This window comes from Gymnoscopelus microlampas, assembly GCF_963454915.1.
Source record: "Gymnoscopelus microlampas genome assembly, chromosome: 7".
Taxonomy (NCBI): domain Eukaryota; kingdom Metazoa; phylum Chordata; class Actinopteri; order Myctophiformes; family Myctophidae; genus Gymnoscopelus; species Gymnoscopelus microlampas.
The window spans coordinates 13,069,231-13,086,953 of NC_139944.1; the positions used below are offsets into that span (position 1 = coordinate 13,069,231).

At 41.3% G+C, this 17,723-nt stretch overlaps 1 protein-coding gene across 1 annotated transcript; it reads left to right on the forward strand.

Annotated features, from left to right (window-relative positions):
* Positions 1–2,946: 2,946 nt before the first annotated feature.
* Positions 2,947–17,406, forward strand: LOC311048434 (cadherin-related family member 4-like; the record flags this gene model as incomplete). The annotated part of the gene is made up of 18 exons (XM_084061692.1): positions 2,947–3,004; positions 4,926–5,116; positions 5,592–5,754; positions 6,278–6,369; positions 6,659–6,673; positions 6,862–6,965; positions 7,256–7,392; positions 8,068–8,248; positions 10,306–10,456; positions 10,819–10,921; positions 11,081–11,287; positions 11,922–12,061; positions 12,423–12,564; positions 14,169–14,377; positions 15,162–15,185; positions 16,598–16,654; positions 16,748–16,775; positions 17,351–17,406. 18 exons carry the CDS (start codon positions 2,947–2,949, stop codon positions 17,404–17,406), a joined length of 2,058 nt encoding a protein of 685 aa, XP_083917818.1.
* Between the last annotated feature and the right edge of the window lie 317 nt (positions 17,407–17,723).

Genomic DNA, 17,723 nt, shown 5'->3' on the forward strand with positions numbered 1-17,723 from the left:
TGATCTGACTGAATGAAGTGAAGAGACCTGGTCCATGCGCTCTCTTTATACAGCGGCCGCTAGACAGACACTAGGGTTGCCATGTCGGGTTATTATGAGCGAATTGGGCTTCTTTTTCTGTAAAGTTGCTTGTAAAATATTGGTTGGTTGCGTTTTTTTCCGGGCTTGTTTCTAAAGTGTTACTTGCTTATTTGGGCTTGTTTCATACTGTTGTTTAAACCAGTGGTTCTTTAACATGTTCATGTCAAGGACCCCCAAATGTAGGCCTATGTATCTGTCCACACCACAGACCCCCATCTGAAAATATCTTATGCCAGGGACACCCATACAAGATTTCTGTTGTTAAAACGTTTTTAAACATTTCCAAAACTACCAAGATTATTGTTTTCTTTTCTTTTTTAAATTGCAGGCTATTTTCCAATCACCGTAGCGTAGCCCAGTCGCTTCTTTTGGATTTGTTTTCACAGACCCGGTTGCTTATTTCCCAGGCAAAACCTGGCAACTCTGTTAGAACGGCGTGTGTCTGAAGCAGCCAATCCAAGCTCAGTATGCAGGGGGCGCTCATCTGCACATCTCATCTGTGTAAAATGCATGTAGCTACACATGTAGGCTGGAAGTGATTCTCAATCTTTTTAACTTTTAAACACGATTTTTTTTTATCATTTACTCAGGATTTTGTGTGCACCCCAGACCGTTTTTAAGTTCCTTGATTCAATATTAATAATATATCCTATATTAACCCATTGTAACTTCAAACTTGTTGTTGCTGTTTTTTAAATAGGCTACTAATAAATAAAATAAAAACACGGCCCCTCACGCATTAGAAGGACCGTATCAGACACCACAACCATAACGTTTTCAATTAATCTACCATAAACTGCAGATAAGTTACAATGGCTTTATATAGGAGGGGGCGTGTCTGATAAAATGAACCAAATATCTAAATATTGAATCAAGCAACTTAAAAACTGTCTGGGGTGCACACTAAAAGCAAGAGTAGAGGTTAGAATGACCCCAGAAGTGTTTTAAAGTGAGATATCCCTTTACGGACCCCCATTTGATTTATCTCTGGGACCCCAATCTAGCTTAAATGTGTCAAAATCTTTTGAAAGTCTTCAAATCTTCCAGCTCACAACACATTGCAATGATCAAATAATTGTAGTGGAGTGAAAAGTAGGTGTAGTGTAGTAGTTTGGACATACTCAAGTAAAGTAAAAGTACCTCAAAATTGTAGTTAAGTAGCGTACAGTAGGCTACTTGAGTAAATGTACATTGTTATTTAATCATTTTGAAGAGGACCCACTGGAACCCCAATTATGTGGACCCTATATTGAGAACCTGAGGGCTAGACAATGCTTATCAATCTGATTCACGTCTGTGAATTTAGAACATGATATAGCAAGGAGTTATTTATGTTATTTTGACAACTCATTTTAATTGTATATACTATTTTCGACTAGGCGGCTATAGTTTTCACACCCATTCACACATCAGGGTCCTAATTGGGCTATTGAGGGAGGAGGTCATTGTTTGACAACAAGTCACCCATCCCATTAAATCTGTCAATGGAGCTTTATTATGTAAATGTGATGGGCCAAGGTGAAGGCTTGTGTCCACAACAAACAACTAATCAAATGTTGATGGTCTGTTGTTCAAGTCCAAACGTGTCCTTTTAGCAACTTTACTCCATTGGGATGATCGATCTATCTATCTATCTATCTATCTATCTATCTATCTATCTATCTATCTATCTATCTATCTATCTATCTATCTATCTATCTATCTATCTATCTATCTATCTATCTATCTATCTATCTATCTATCTCTGATAGACTGTCTGTCTGACTGTTTGTCTGTATCTAATCATCTTATCTATCTATATCTGATAGTCTGTCTGTCTGTCTGTCTGTCTGTCTGTCTGTCTGTCTGTCTGTCTGTCTGTCTGTCTGTCTGTCTGTCTGTCTGTCTGTCTCTCTCTCTTTGTCTGTCTGTCTAGACTGTCTGTCTGTCTGTCTGTCTACTAATGCAGAACAACAGGAGAGCTGGCCATTTACTAGTATAAAGGGGGGAGGGGTCCATTAAGGATGGTACCCTGCCCCTCCACAAAGCACTACAGCACATCTGTAATGACTTGGATTTTAATGAATGTCAATGGCTTACGGCTGATGTTATGGCACATAAAGACACTGAATTATTATATGTTCATATGTGTTTTTGTCTAATCTCCTTAAAGCACAATCACACTTGGGTTGTGTAGTTACCATGCCATGATGTAGCTCCAAATATTGGTGAGATATCTTCAATAGTTGCTATTTGAATTAGGAAGATGATCCGGATTGGATCCGTGGATCTGGATTCAGAATGATAAAATCAGCAGGAAATTGAAAAAGTACCATGTTTTGTCATGCTTTTGTTTATGTGCTGGAACTCCCAAAAGTGTGACTTTGAGACACGTTTTCACCATGCAATGAAAGACAATGGGGATCATATTTTGGATTATCAATTTCTAATCAACGGAGCAACTATTGAATTTATCTCACCAATAGGAGTTACATCATGGTAAGGTAACTACTCAACCCAAACCTACCAAAGTGTGATTGTGCTTTGAGCTTGACTCAAAGTGCGTTGCTATGAGACATGTTGTGAACTTGCAGATCTGTTCTTTTTGACTAGGCCTATAAATGAAGTGTTAAACTACTGTATATACACTGTTATTTGTTTTCCTTAACATAAGAACCATAAATATCACAAGACCAGGCAGAGCTGATATGGTCATGGTTTGTCCTGCTAGGATGTGTTGATGGTTATCCAGGCAATGGACACCCTAGGTAACCAAGGTTAGGATACACACAGAAGAACACACACCTCTATATCAGGAAGTCTTCTTACATCCAGACAGTCTAAGATAGAATGATGTTCTGATTAGATGTATCTCAACCTCTAACTATGGGTTTCATCTTCATTCTCCTGCTCCTGCCATATTTACTTTGCAACGTCTCTGCTGGTGAGTGCATCTTTCATTTACCTTACACCCAATGGAAACAAGCCCCTATAGGGCTTTGTGTGTTATCCTTTTAGCAATCATTGTAATATCATACCACTGTACTATTTGCGACTGTTAATAAAGTATTCCATCAATCAAACCAATATACAAGACGTAATGCAACTAACCCTAAGACTACACAGCTCATCAGAGGGTTAATACGGCAACAATTGACCTGTTGGTTATATGTACAGTAGACCAGTGGTTCCCAAACCTTGAGACCCAAAACATAAATTTGATGTCTCCCTTGGACCCAAACTAGTGAAAATACATGTTGCGATGTGTTGAGAGCTTGTAGATCAGCTATTTTCACTATTTCTTAATTATTCTCTTTTTTATTGTGGAATTTCTTAAACTTCTTTTTATTTTATTGGTGAAATTATTTTGAAAAAATGTAGCCTTTTTATTTATTTATTTATTTTATTTATACATTTTCTTAATCTTTTGGAATTATTATTAATAATTATTATAAAAAAAGTAGGAAATGAAATAAAGGATATTCCCAAATATGGGTCCCGACCCACTGAATAGACTGTGTGAGGGGTTATTTCTGGGCTTATCGGTGGGTGTATATTATTATAACAATTTTTGCTATAAAAATAAATACATAAATGTGTAGGTCCAAAAATGGTCTTTCACAGTGATGTATCACCTATTTGAGTAATAGTTCTCAGGGTCTGGGCCACAAGGTAGAGTTGCTCATAACAATCAAAGTAACCTCACCTGTGTAGATCTACTAAACAGTCTAGACTACTGATGTAAGTCATACTAACCCAGAGCATAAAAATATTAAAGACGATTGGTTCAATTTGAATGATGATTAATCCTCTTGGTGCCTGTCTGTGTGCGTGTGGCCATGTGTGTAGGAGGGAGGCACAGACAATAAGCCAGGAATTGCTTTGAATCATGCAATTACATATGTTTTGAACTGTGATGAAATCCTTTCACCTAATGGTTTAGTTAGTGCCTCTATGTGACTAATGCAAAAGTGGACGTGGGAGAGTTGCCCAGCAACACACCAAGAGCGCCCTCTGGAGGAACTGCTGGTCTAGTGTGCAGAGGCAGACATATCTTGCACAGACAGCTTGCTACAGAGAACAGGAGAGGGGAGGGGGGGGGGGGGGGGGTCAGGCCCAGTTCCCCCAGTTTAGGATTGGGATTGGGTGGGTTGGGTTTACCCACTTAAACCCCATATGGTGGAGTGGAGTCCCTCAGGGCTCTATAGTGTCTTTTCAGTTTTCTGTTATTGTGGGGAAAGCTTTCGCTGAAAATAGCAGACTCTGCTTTCCCCACAATACATTATATTTCAATGTAAAACCAAATACTTCCACCCATCAAACTGGTTCTCAGGAATACATCCCATTATTAACACCGAGCTAGGTGAAACGGCCTCGCTCCCTTTACCTGGAATGAATTACAATGCACTTTAAAAATGGGTTCCATGATCTCACTGGGTCAATTTAAAAAACTTGCTTGCTAATCTTGTTGTTTTAAATTGTGACTGTTTTAATTAAGCTGTCTTTATTATTGTTTTTTTATACTCTGTTTTTTGCTTGTTTTCACATACATAACTTGTTTTATCCTGCTGTTCTTATTTCAATATTATTTACACTGTTGTACTATGCCTACTGTAATCTCGGCATCATTGAAAATGAGGGCTCTGCCCTCGATGTATTTCCGAGAGAATAAACAAAGGTTGAATGAATACGGATGCTGGGGTTTATGTGGTTAAGGTTAAGTTTGAGGGAACATAGGGCAGTGGAAACATAGGTACCGGGCAGGCTTCCAACCATGGCGTCGTGGAGAAGAACTGACCTGTGACCTCGCAAGGCCCGCAGCTGTGCTGAGGTCACCAAAACGCTGTAACATTCTGTGTCTCCAGAGTTCGTCGGCCTTCCTGACTCCGTGTCAGTGCTGGAGGATGTTCGTCCCAGGAATGTGTTGGCCGAATTCCAAGTGGGGAACTTCAGCCTCAAGCCTGACGTCCGCGTCTTCTCCGTAACCCCACGCGAGGACCTGCTCGAGGCCCCTGTTGTCACGCCGGCACCCGCCGTTGGCACCTTCGATGTCCAGGTGACTAGGGCCATCATTTCAAGTCTGGAATTCAAAATTGACTTGAGTAAAAGTACAAAAGTATTATAGTGTATAAAATGTCTAAAAATCTTTTGAAAATCGCGACGCATTGTGAGCTTGTAGATCAGCTATTTTCAAATGGCCAAAATCTATATAGGGCTGAAGTGGTTAATGTATGTTTTGTAATGATAATCAAAATCTACAAAGTAACTAGTAACTAAAGTTTTCAATTCTTGTAGTGGAGTAAAAGTACAATATTTGCCTCTGAGGTGTAGTGGAGTAGAAGTAAAGGTATAGAAATACTCCAGTAAAGTAAAAAATGTACTTAAGGACAGTACTTGAGTACATGTACTTAGTTACTTACTTCCACCACTGCATGTTGCTAATCTGATGACAGACCACTTGAATAATGTTTATGGAGCTATGGAGAATATTGCTACAGTAGTTGATATAAGGTTTGCTGAATTCTTTATAGATAATACAGAATGGCTCTCTGGACTATGAGAGGGTCAGCTTGTATACTGTGCGTTTGCAACTCATCAATGCGACTGGCACCATCATTGACGAGCAAACCCTCCACATCAGAGTGATGGATGTGAATGAGCCACCACAGTGTGACCCTCTGTTCCAGTTAACAGGTAAAATATACACATCTGATTCTCATTAAACCCGACAACAAGTATATGTATTGTTGTGATGTAGCAGTATAGGCCTTTGACACCTTGTTCTGTGACGATATGTGGTGTGTGTAGCATGAGACTGTGTTACCTAAAGATTTTAGTTATCCCCTAGTTTGGTTGGATCAGGATGTGAATGTTCTATTCACATTCTCATTGGCTGTGGGACGTTCTGTGTGGGAAGTTTATATAGAGAGGTGGACACTTCCTAAGTTACTTGTAATCAGGTACTCGAGCTCACGGCATGGACGGATACAGTCTCCCGTTCTGTGCCTGAGCTAGAATGCCTTAATGACCATAGTTGTTGCAAGCAATCAGACAACTTATTGTGTGTTGTGAAGTCTGCATGGACTGACCTGAGTGCAGTGAATTCATGCTAAACTGAAGAATCCTTGTCAAGGCCATCATTACCCACTCCTCTACACCCAGAAGCACGACAATGTCTGACGTTATGCAACCAAGTACTGTCTGTGTTTGTTTTCAGGAGCTACTGTCCATGTTCCAGAGGATTTCCCAGCTCCAGTGTCCATCTACACCATACTGGCCTCGGACCCTGACCACAACGACACTACCTCAGTAATCTGTCACACAGCACATAAGGGCTACAACTATCCATTATTGTATTAGCTGTTATTCTATCGATTACTTTTTTGATTATTGAATTGAGAAGCATGTTTTTTTTAAATATTTTCTTTTATGTGAATTTATTTTTTTTGTAAATCGATTAGTTTATTCAAATCATTCTATTTCATAATTGATTACATTGATTAGTTCAATTAACTGTTGCACCTCTACAGCATATGATCCATATATCACTTTTGGCAGGTTGTTAACTTCCTGATTGTATTGTATGTCTGTGCTGTAGTTCTTTATCACCCAGGTACGTCCTGGATCCTCAAGTGGTAGATTTCATATTGATGGAGGTGGCACACTTACATCCAGTGAGCCTTTTGATTACCACAATGGACCAAAGGTATGATTGGTTGCTGTTGAGGACAGTTATGCCACAAAACTGTGTACGTGTCTGTGTTTAGAGTAATACACTGCTTCAGTAATGCTGTATTACAGAAGTTTGAGGTGGATGTGGCTGTGAGAGACAGACAAGGTGCCAACTGCACTGGAACTGTCAGAATCCAGGTTCTGAAAGTATACAACCATCCTCTGGACTTTGTGTAAGTACAACTATGGTTACTGTCGGGCAGAAGCCTCTCATCTCCATATTCTAAATGTGTGTTTGTTTGTTTGTTTTTTTTAGCAAATGAAAGCCTTTGATCATACTACTCATACCGCCCAACATAGACAGTATACCATTCCTTTCTATTATCGATCATCTCCATCATTTTATGTCTTGATGCAGATAGAAGTGCAAATACATTACATCCATTAAACCAGATGTTTATGACGTATAGGATGTAAATATTAGCTACAAAAATAGAGGAATCAATGGATCTATGTTTTTCAGTCACGGTTTCCAGAGTGTATCCATCTTTGAGAACCAGGGACCTGAGTCCTTTGTAGCTGCTGTAAGTGCCAATGTCTCCCTCCCTGATGTGCGTTACACCTTTGTGAGTGACTACCCACCTTTCAAGATACGGAAAGGTTAGGCCTGACTCATGCTACATTCTACTTTGAGAGTAATATTTTGGGGCGAACATTCAGCGAAAATATCAGATCTACAAGCTCACAACACGGCACATGGTGTTGCAGCGCCCGCGTTGTGAGCTTGTAGATAATACTATTAAACATGGCATGGTTTAAGTGCTCGCAATTATTTCAGTGCTTTGACAAGAGATACAATGTATGAAACTCCTGTCAGCACATGAACTGGGTTCCTTCTAGGGATCCTAGAGGGGTTCCAGGGGGTCCCCAGCAAACTTAGTTAATATAGCATCAAACTCAGTTTAACCACTTTAACCCTATAGTATAGAGGGTTCCCAAACTTTTCAGGTCACATACCTCCAAAATAATCATATTATTTGAACTGGGGACCCCCCCCCCTGACAAGCACTTGGCATTGTGGGCTTTACATTTAGTTTGACTCGGTTACTGATGGATATTGTGAGACTAGCCGATCTACACGCTCACAACGCCTCGCACTGGAAGGCATTGTGAGTTGTAGATCGGCTATTTTCCTTCTTACGTAATATTTGACACTTTGGCCAATTTGGTATTAAAAAGGTCTTAAAAGTCATTAAATTGTAACTTTAGACATGTGCAGATTCCGTGTATACACTTAAACTGGACCAAATCTAGTCTCCCCTGCTCTCCCTTCAGAGGACGGAGTGATCAGGACGTCCTATAATCTAGATCTAGAGGCAGACGGGGCCGTGGCTCACAGTGTGCTGCTGGTGAGGGCATTCAGCCTGGCAGAGGAACGCACTGGCACCGCCACCGTCAACGTCACCGTCCTGGACGTCAACGAGTATCCACCGTTCTGCTCCCCGCCTGTGTTTGTGTAAGACGAATGCACTGAATCAGGGGTCTTCAACAGGGGGTCCGGGACCCATAGGGGGTCCTCAGAGTTACTACAGGGGGGCCGGCAAATCTTTCTGTTATAGGATGTTTTTTTTAAATTAACCACTTGAACTCTAGCATCCCTATTCTGAGGAGAACATTAGCCGAAAATAGCAGAGCTTGTAGATCGGCTATTTCCGGTGAAGAGGTTTGGTGTAGAAGGAAAAATGAACAGACCAAGTACAGAGCTAAAGGTCAAGTTTACACTGACGACAGTGCTGTCAAGCAAGTCTATGAGGCAATGTATGAAATCTATGGAAAAGTTTAACTGCAACACAATTTTCTACGATATGTAGTGGGGGTCCCTGCTTCATCTCTCTCTCGGCTAAGGGGTCCTTGGCCTGAAAAACGTTGAAGACCCCTGCACTAAATGACATTGCAAGTATTCCTTTCCTTCACTGCAAATCTGACATGACTCTCTGTTCGTTTAACTGTCAAGAGTTAAACAAACACTCATTTTGCAGTGTTACTCCTCATTAGATGTACCAGTGTTTTATAGTGCTATTTTTACTTCAAGGGAGCTCTGCCCAAGAAAACTGCTTCAGAACGTAATAGTTTGCGGCACATTACACTCCACATTTAAATGTCTAAATTATGCACAGCAAAAGTTTCACAACTACTGGGGGGATTTCATTCAATTTGAGAGTCAAATTGAGAATATAAATCATTGCTTAGCAAAAGAATTGGCTGCCTATTTCAGAAAACTGGGATGAGGATAATCTAGGCTGGCTAGCTTTCGGAGTTTATGGGCTTTTAGTGCCTCCCGCATTGTAAACAGAATGAATGAGAGAAAAAAGACTTCTTGAAAAACAAGAGAGGAAAAATAAAGAAAGAAATACAGAAAAAAAGTAGAAGAAAGAGCCGGAGGACAGAAAGTGCTCATTAAAACAATTCGTCATTTCAATCTTCACACAGATGTCCATTCCTTTAGCACACAAGGCGGGATATACTGATTTAATTCCGCCTCTGAGCTCTCTAATTGACCATAAAGGCTTGTCCTACAGGCATCACCATTATAAAATGTTGGCAACATTTTAAATTGTTTTCCAAAACTTTCCAAAACAGCGAAAATAGCCAATCTACAAGCTCACAACGGGTCGCGGTGTGACGCGTTAGCAGCGGCTATTTTTTACCATTGTGTGAAATTGGGCTTAAGTGGTTATCATACAGCAGGTATCTTAATACGCTACAAAACTATGTTCAGAATATAGACTCTCTCCAGGTTTCTCAAAAACATCCTTGATTACTGTTATGGTCAGCTTAGTGTCTACCGACTGAGCAGCGAGTCTGGGGTGAATGAAGAGGCATAAAGAGACACTAAAGTTTCATGTGCAGCATAGCTTGACATTCAGTTTTTGGCAAAGTGACACCATTGTACTCTGGCATATAAATTAGCTTTAATGCTCGTCGTTAGGCAGAGGCGTGCCGCTTTATAGCAGTTCCATCTTTGATGTTTCACCACGCACAGCTTCTGAAGTAACTGCTTGATATGCCGTATAGAGTCCTGGCCCAGTGACATTGTCGGGTTGGGGCATAGCGGTGAATGATGAGACCTTTCACTGGCTAATAAAGAACTGTCAACTGCTCTGCATCGTGCTTTGACTGAGAGAATGCGTCGTTACTGTAAATGAGTTCTTCTCTTGTGCTGTAGTTGGATTATGTCTTTGCTGTCGGGCAGAAACCTTCGTATATCTCCATATTGTTTTTGTGTTTCGTAAATTAACGTCACACAAAAGTATCAAAAGTATCAGATCTACAAGCTCGAAAACGCGGCGCGAAGCGACGCGTTTCGAGCTTGTAGATCTGCTACTTTTCCTGTTTTTGAACTTGAATCCTGAAAAGTAACAGTTTTTGGATGAGGTTTCCACCCGACAGAGACGATATACAGACTTTAGGCACAACATGGCCTATAATGTCATTCTGAGGCAGCCGGTGTCTGTAATACGCAGGTCATGTCAGGCCTGACCTTGACCTTTCTGTCTGGTGGTTCCATCACAGGCTGGTGGTCCCTGAGACCACCGCGGTGGGCTCAAACCTGGGCACTCTGACGTGTCTCGACATGGATGCCAGCAACAACAGCGTCTCTGTCAGCATGATCGACAACGGCCTATCATTCATCAAGTTCCGGGTCAAAGATGGACAGCTCCAGGTGACCGCGAGACAGCATTCAATGAACTTCAGCATAATTACCCATTAAAGTAGTTCACGCAAAAAATACTTATTTTCTATCAATTACTCACCACATGAAGCCCTGAATTCATAGAGATTTTTTTGTTTTTCTTGAACCAATAGTTCAATGACCGGGTGGCTGCTCAGTAAGAGACTCAATTGAGTACTCCGTTGTTCATCAAATTATTGGCTCAGGAATGCAACAAAAACTAAGATATCTCCATGAATTCAAGGCTTCATGGGGTGTGTGATTGATAGACAATTAGTCATTATTTGGATGAACTACTCCTTTAATTGAGTCATCATAATTCAGATTGTTGCTACTGTTCCTCTTTCTTACAGGTGAACAACACGCTGGACTATGACACAAAGGAGATGGCCTCAAACGGCTTCCAGTATGAAGATACAATCTTGGCCATTGACGCAGGAACACCCCCACGCACATGTTAGTGTGCAAATTGGTTCCTTTTTGTGTTTTTATGCAATCAACTTTAATGCAGTTGCACAAAGCAGGGAGAAACATAGCAAGCAGTGAAATTCTTGGACTGAGCAATACCTGAACATTGTGGTAAAAAAAAAGAAAAAAGATTGTGTGTGTGTCCAGCCCAGATACGTGTTCTGGTGACAGTGACTCCAGTGAATGAGTTTGAGCCGGTGTTCATGGCGCCACTGGAGCTCTGGGTTCCAGAGGACACCCGGCCCGGGTCTGCCGTGGGGGTCCTGGTGGCCAGAGACGCAGACTGGCCCTTTGACAACATACGTTACTCCATCGTCTCAGAGAACAGCAGGTTTACTGTTGATCCTGACACTGGTAAGATCTGATCTACATCAGTGCTTCTCAAACTGTTTCATGTCAAGGACCCCCAAATTTACATGTAATTGGCCGCAGAGTAGACCCCACATCTGGAAATGTTCTGTGCCAGCCAAGGACCCCTAGAAGAGAAGATTTTGTGTTTTTAATACTTTTCAAGATAGTGTTAAAAAAACCATTTAGAAAATAGCAGATGCACAAGCTTGTACATCTGCTATTTTTGAATAGCCAACGTGTACAATATGGATAAAGTGGTTACAATTGTTGCTGGGGACCCCCTGGAACCCCCCTCCCCCAAGGACCCCTGAACCACTGATCTAACATGCAGGGTTGCCAGATCTGCTTATTATGATTTTCCCGCAAGATCTTATTTGAAAATAGCAGATCTACAAGCTCACAACGCGTCGCATCGCGACGCGTTGTGAGCTTGTAGATCTGCTATTTTCAAATAAGATCTTGCTGATGTACATGTGAAAATGCTCATGTGGCCCATAGTCGCTTCTTCTGGGCTGGTTTTCCTAGACCTGGTTGCTTGTTTCTCTCACAGAATCTGGCAACACTGCTCACATGTCACACTATTTCACTCTTGTCACTTCTACAGGCAAATGGTTTCTTCTTTCCCCCCCATCTGCAGGGCAGCTGTATCTGAACACAGAGCTGGACTTTGAGCTGCAACAGACGCATGTGGTGAGGGTGCAGGCAGAGGACTACGACCAGGATGTGGACAAGACCAATCGGAAGACGGGGTTGGCGGACATCACCATACATGTTGAGGTCAGGAATAGAATCTTGGGGGAAGTTCCAATTTCGGAGATGCATGCATGTACAGTATGGTCAATACTGTATAAGAATTTGGAATGAAATGCAGATTCAAGCCATTGTAAGAAGGCGAGTACCGATAAAGAAAAATTGATGATACATATACATGCTGTATTTCTTAAAGTGGAATCCAACCAGTGACCCTCAGGGTTCCCTGAGGGGGTTCCAAATAACTCTGAGCGTCTACAAATGGTCCATTTGGTTCCATTTGTACAGAGTTATAGGGGTCCTTGAAATTTAAAAAAATTGAGAACCACTGACGTTATGAAACATGCAGGTAATCATTTTAAACTCCCGTCTCTTGCTCGTCTGTTAGAACGTGAATGACAACGCTCCGGTGTGTGATCCCGTCTCGTATGAGTCGACCATCTTCTCCACTCGGTCTGAAAGGCTGGCCATCCTCCAACTCAGATGCACCGACGCAGATGGTGACGATCTCACAGCCGCCATCACCAACGGTGTGTGTCACCTGACGATGTGTGTGCAAGCTTTACAACATTTGAATGGGTGGACACTGGACAGGCGGTGCAGGCCTGTGGCGACTTATGGTTCTTTTCGACCATGAAGGGTAACACAGAATCTTGCATAACCTGAAACTCTCTAGAACCAGTGAAGTTAGTTTTTTTTTCACGTTTCCATTATAACCAGAACTGCCCCTGCAGTGGGAGGTACATCAAAAAAACTAAGAAGAGAAAAGAGGAAATATCAGATCTACAAGCTCACAACGCTCTGCTACTTTGCTATTTTAGATCATATTTGAAACCCAGATTCAGGGTTAGTACTATACCTCCTGAGCAGGGCCCAGATTAGGTTCTGAGGACCTTATCTGAAACCAAGCTGTAGCGTATGGAAACGAATCCTGAACCCGTGGAAATACGTTACATTCATGGCATGACACGGTTAATGGCTTAGTTCTTGTAGTGGAAAAAAGCCACTAGTTGAGACTGGGGTTCCAAATCCTCCACGGTGCCTCCGGCTTTGCGAGTGGGAAGCTGGCAGGGTATGGTGTTCTCTGTCACTCAGTGTTGCCAGATGGGACATTTTTAATTAGGCTATCGTATCGGAGGCTAACAGAAATCTTATTTGAAAGAAAACTATCGTACACAGCCAAAACATATATATCACAGGTGTAAATATGTCATTTCACAAATCCTTTTTTGTATCTATTGTAAGAAACAAACTTGTTTGAGGTTCCTATGAGATAAAAACGCAACTCATATGCTGTGTGGAAACGGACAACTTCCTGGACCTTACACAAATAAAAGTACAGATCAGATTTATTGATTTAGTGACTTATTTTGAAAAGCTAAACCCGATCCCAAATCAGCAGCCAGGGAATTTTGTACTTTTTGATTGATTGTATCAGTTACAGAGGCTATTTTTTTTTTGTACAAATACGATAATTATCGTACATCTGGCAACACTGCTGTGGCTGCACTAGAGAGACCCCTATGAGTTGGTTGGGATGGAACGGGGGGGGGAATAGTGTGTACAGTACACTCTCCTGGTGACACGGCTGGTGAGGTGACTCCATGTGTACCAGAGGAGAGTCATGTCAGGTATGGGTTGGCATTTGGCAGTGACTATACAGTATATCGTCGCTGAAACCTCTTATCTCCATATTAACTTTTTGTGTTTTTTCGTAAGTTAATACTTGATCATAGCACAGCGTCACACAGAAGTCTCAAAAGTAGCAGATCTACAAGCTCGAAACGCGGCGCGAAGCGACGCGTTTCGTGCTTGTAGATCTGCTACTTTTGCTGTTTTTGAATGTGAATCCTGTAAAGAAACAACAATATACTGTACATGGGGGGAAAGGCAATGAATAAACTGGGGAGAAAATACAAAAGTTGACAAAAAAAAACAGTTGAAAACAGTTGTTTCTAGAAATCTAGAGTCATGTTGATCACATAAGTACGCAAAGTAACCCTGTTAACCAGCGGTCAACCAGAACCATGGGCTTAGGTCAGGAAGCTACGGTCTATCTCCTGTTTCAGCCTGTCTTTCTGTATACAGTACATTACATACCTCCTCCTGTGAAATGGTTTCGTCACACATGCAGGCGCGGCAGTCGACCGCTTCCACGTCGACCCGGATCTGACCCTGTTCTCCAAGAACGTCTTCTCCTACGTGGCGGACGGCGTGTACGACCGCACGATGTTCGAGGTGACATTCTCCGTGTCCGACGGCAGACATCGAACCGCGGCGGTGGCCTACGTCTACGTGGTCCCGTGGACCACCACTGCTCCAACCACCACCACTACAACTACAGTAAGAACTACAACTACAGTAAGATGGCTTTCACACACAGGGCTGCCGGTACAGCAGGTGGTTCTCGGTCCACCCATCTGACCACTTAAGTTTAAGTGGTCGGCTGGGTGGGCCGCATGCATTTTTAGAGCATGTTTGTTTTAATGGTCAATCGACTGTGTTCCGGCTTGGATCAATGGAACCAATGTAGTATACTTTAAAGGGGTAGTTCACAATCAATTACACACCCTATGAAACCTTGAATTTATGGAGATATTTTTGGTTTTCCAATAATTTGATGACCAGGTGGCTTAGGAATGAGACAAAAAACAAAAACATCTCCATGAATTCAAGGCTTCATAGGCTGTGTAATTGATAGAAAATATGTAATTCTTTGGGTGAACTACTCCTTTATGTCACTATGTATTGGTATCAAAATGAAAAGTAATTTTTCAAGGTTTTAGAGAAGAAATACTGTGATTTACATTTATGCTTTAATATTCATGTTATTTTATCATTAAGATTTTTGTGTTTTGCCAATTATTCAGGGGCCTGTTTGCAATATCCTCAAGGCCCACCAGTGGGCCCCAGCCCATAGGTTGGGAATCCCAGGTATGTCACTGTGAGATCCTGGGGACACAAAAATGGCCAAAGGAAACTGAAAAAGCGCTTTCTTCTTACTAAATGATTTGAATTGCGATGGTGACTAGACATCCGGTACTGTTACAATACAGTTTTTAACGCTTTATTATTGTCACTATGTTGGGATCAAGTTGACAGCACCTCTCTACTGTTTATCCCTCAGACTAAAGCTCCCCAGGTGGTGACGGTGAGGTCTGATTACTGGGACCCTGATCCATTGTTTGTTGTGATGATGACTCTCACTACAGGGCTGCTCCTCACTGCTCTGGGTCTGATCACATGGGCCATTCTGAGACGGTCTGTCTGTCTACGTACATGCATACATACACCATGTCACCAACATTGTGTGTCCAAAACTGTTACTTTTCATGAAATGGAAAATAGAACCTGTGTTCCAGTGGAGCCAACATAGTCATTTAGTCACAAGCTCTTGTTAATACTTTTCATTTGCTCAATATTTATAAAACCCACAGACACTTCCACTTAAAAAAGTGTTGCAATGCTACTTTTGTGTGACACTGTAGTATGACAAGGTAGGTTATTAATTTACGATAAAACATAAAAAGTTAAAATGCAGAGATAGAGGTTTCTGCCTGATTGCACCGTTTTGCAATTGGCTTCAGTATGCAAGAATTTCTGCTATGCTTGTGGGTTGACACTGTTGGAGGACAATTTATGCCGGTGTCGAGCCACGACCTGACTCCCTGCCAGAATTCGACTCTCCTTCTCCCACTCACAGGTGGTAGAGTGGCTTACCGAACTCCCCAACAGAATGCTACTTCCCCTTTGCTCACTCATATACTTACAGACATCCCTGGAGGTGGTGGAGTGTGTAGTAGGTTGGGTTGAGTGTGCAAGCAGGAGGTCTTATCTGCAATTAAAATAATTATAACTCGCTGAAATTTCTAATGATTTTCAAGGGGTTTGGTTTGTTGCAAATGCCAGACATGTACTTATGTTATGATACAGGATGCTACAGGTTAAATGAAAAATGGGGGCTTTCATGTCAAAATACCTTGTTTGACTTTGATAGTAATAGTAAGCCTCTAGCTCCTTATATAGGACTTTTTGGGGTCTTAAAGTCCTTAAATTGACACTTTACTGTTTACTGTCATATGGGGACCCCCCCCCCCCCCCAAAAATCATGTGGGGGTGGGGGTCCTGACCCACAGGTTGAGAACCACCGTTCTAGTGTATGGTTGAGATTAGCTGTCATGAGGTGTTCCAGGTGTAAGACTTGCAAAAGGAGGTTTGCGTGTTGCAGTTTTTCTTATATACTGTAATATACTGTATAATTTATACATTTTCAATATCCACAGCAAATATGGCTGGGGGAAAGAGAACCCTGCTCTTCCATCCAACATGTGAGTTTTGTTTGGTAGCATTTGGTAATTAAGCACAATAATAACAACAACAACCCTCCACTTGGACTTTGATTTATATTTTTGGGGAATTTGCATAATTTAACCAGGGATGGAAGCAACAACAAGGACACCCTTGGAAACAAACATGAGAATGACCAAGTAAGTTTGAGTCTGATTATTGAGAAGCCTCTGTATAATCTTTCCTACCATTAACCCCATTTCTTTCTTCCAATAGCATTCACTAGATGGCGCTCTCAGCCTGTCCAAAGTCAGTCTCCAGGATGACCTCATGGTACTGCATGTTGGCCAATGTCAACTGGACATTTATCATCAAATAAATTCAGCTCTAAATAGTGGAATTGACTATCTGTTTCTATTCTTACAGAGATTTGATGGGAAAGCACAAGATCCAAGTAAGTGTAACTGTATTCCATAGATTTGTCTATATACCATGGTTAGGCATATTAGGGCCCACTTGAAAATCTTGAAAGCGTTCACCGATCACCCATCTGACACAGATGGGTGGGACATGTGCATTTTCAGAGGATGTTTATTTTAATGATAAATCAATCAATTGTGTTAAACTCATTTTTCAAGGTTTAAAGAAAAAAATACCATGGTATTTGTTTTTAAACAAGATTGAGTTTTTTATATTAACCAGGAAAGCATCTGTGTCATTTTGGATTTATGCGTTGGCTAATAAAAAAATTGCAGATATACAAGCTTGCAGATATACTGCGAACTTGTACATCTGATATTTTTGAAAAATCTTTAAAGTGTGAGAACTGCTGACTTAGAACAGCCTCAGGTCATGTTATATTATCAATACAATCTTAAGTGTTTCGCCAATTAGTCGGGGGCAATATCCTCACGGCCCACAGGTTGGGAATGGCTGACCTACTGTATACCTTTTACAAAACAGGCAAGCATTGTTATGGTTACAGTGAAGCAGATACAATAAAATAATTGGGACAATGTTTCTATGTAGTTTCAGGACGATGTTACCTGTTCAATTCCACCACTGGCGAACGGCGCTGGCTTTAAAGGGGAACGGCTGCGGTCTCCTTACCGTGGCAGCCTACCTACATTTGAATAAAGGTTAATCCATCAGAGATACATTTAAAACGATAAGGATGCATGCAGTAATGCCTGTATATCAGAACATTTCTTTACATTTGATGAATGGTGTCACATTTAAATAATAAATACAATGTTATCGTTTCATATAAATAATGATAAAAAAATAAAACAAGAAAATCATTAAATGACTGAATTGAATGTTGAAATGATTCATTGATGGTAAATGGGTGCCATAGAGACGCTGTGGCTCCAATGTGGATCTTGGACGTCATATGACCAGC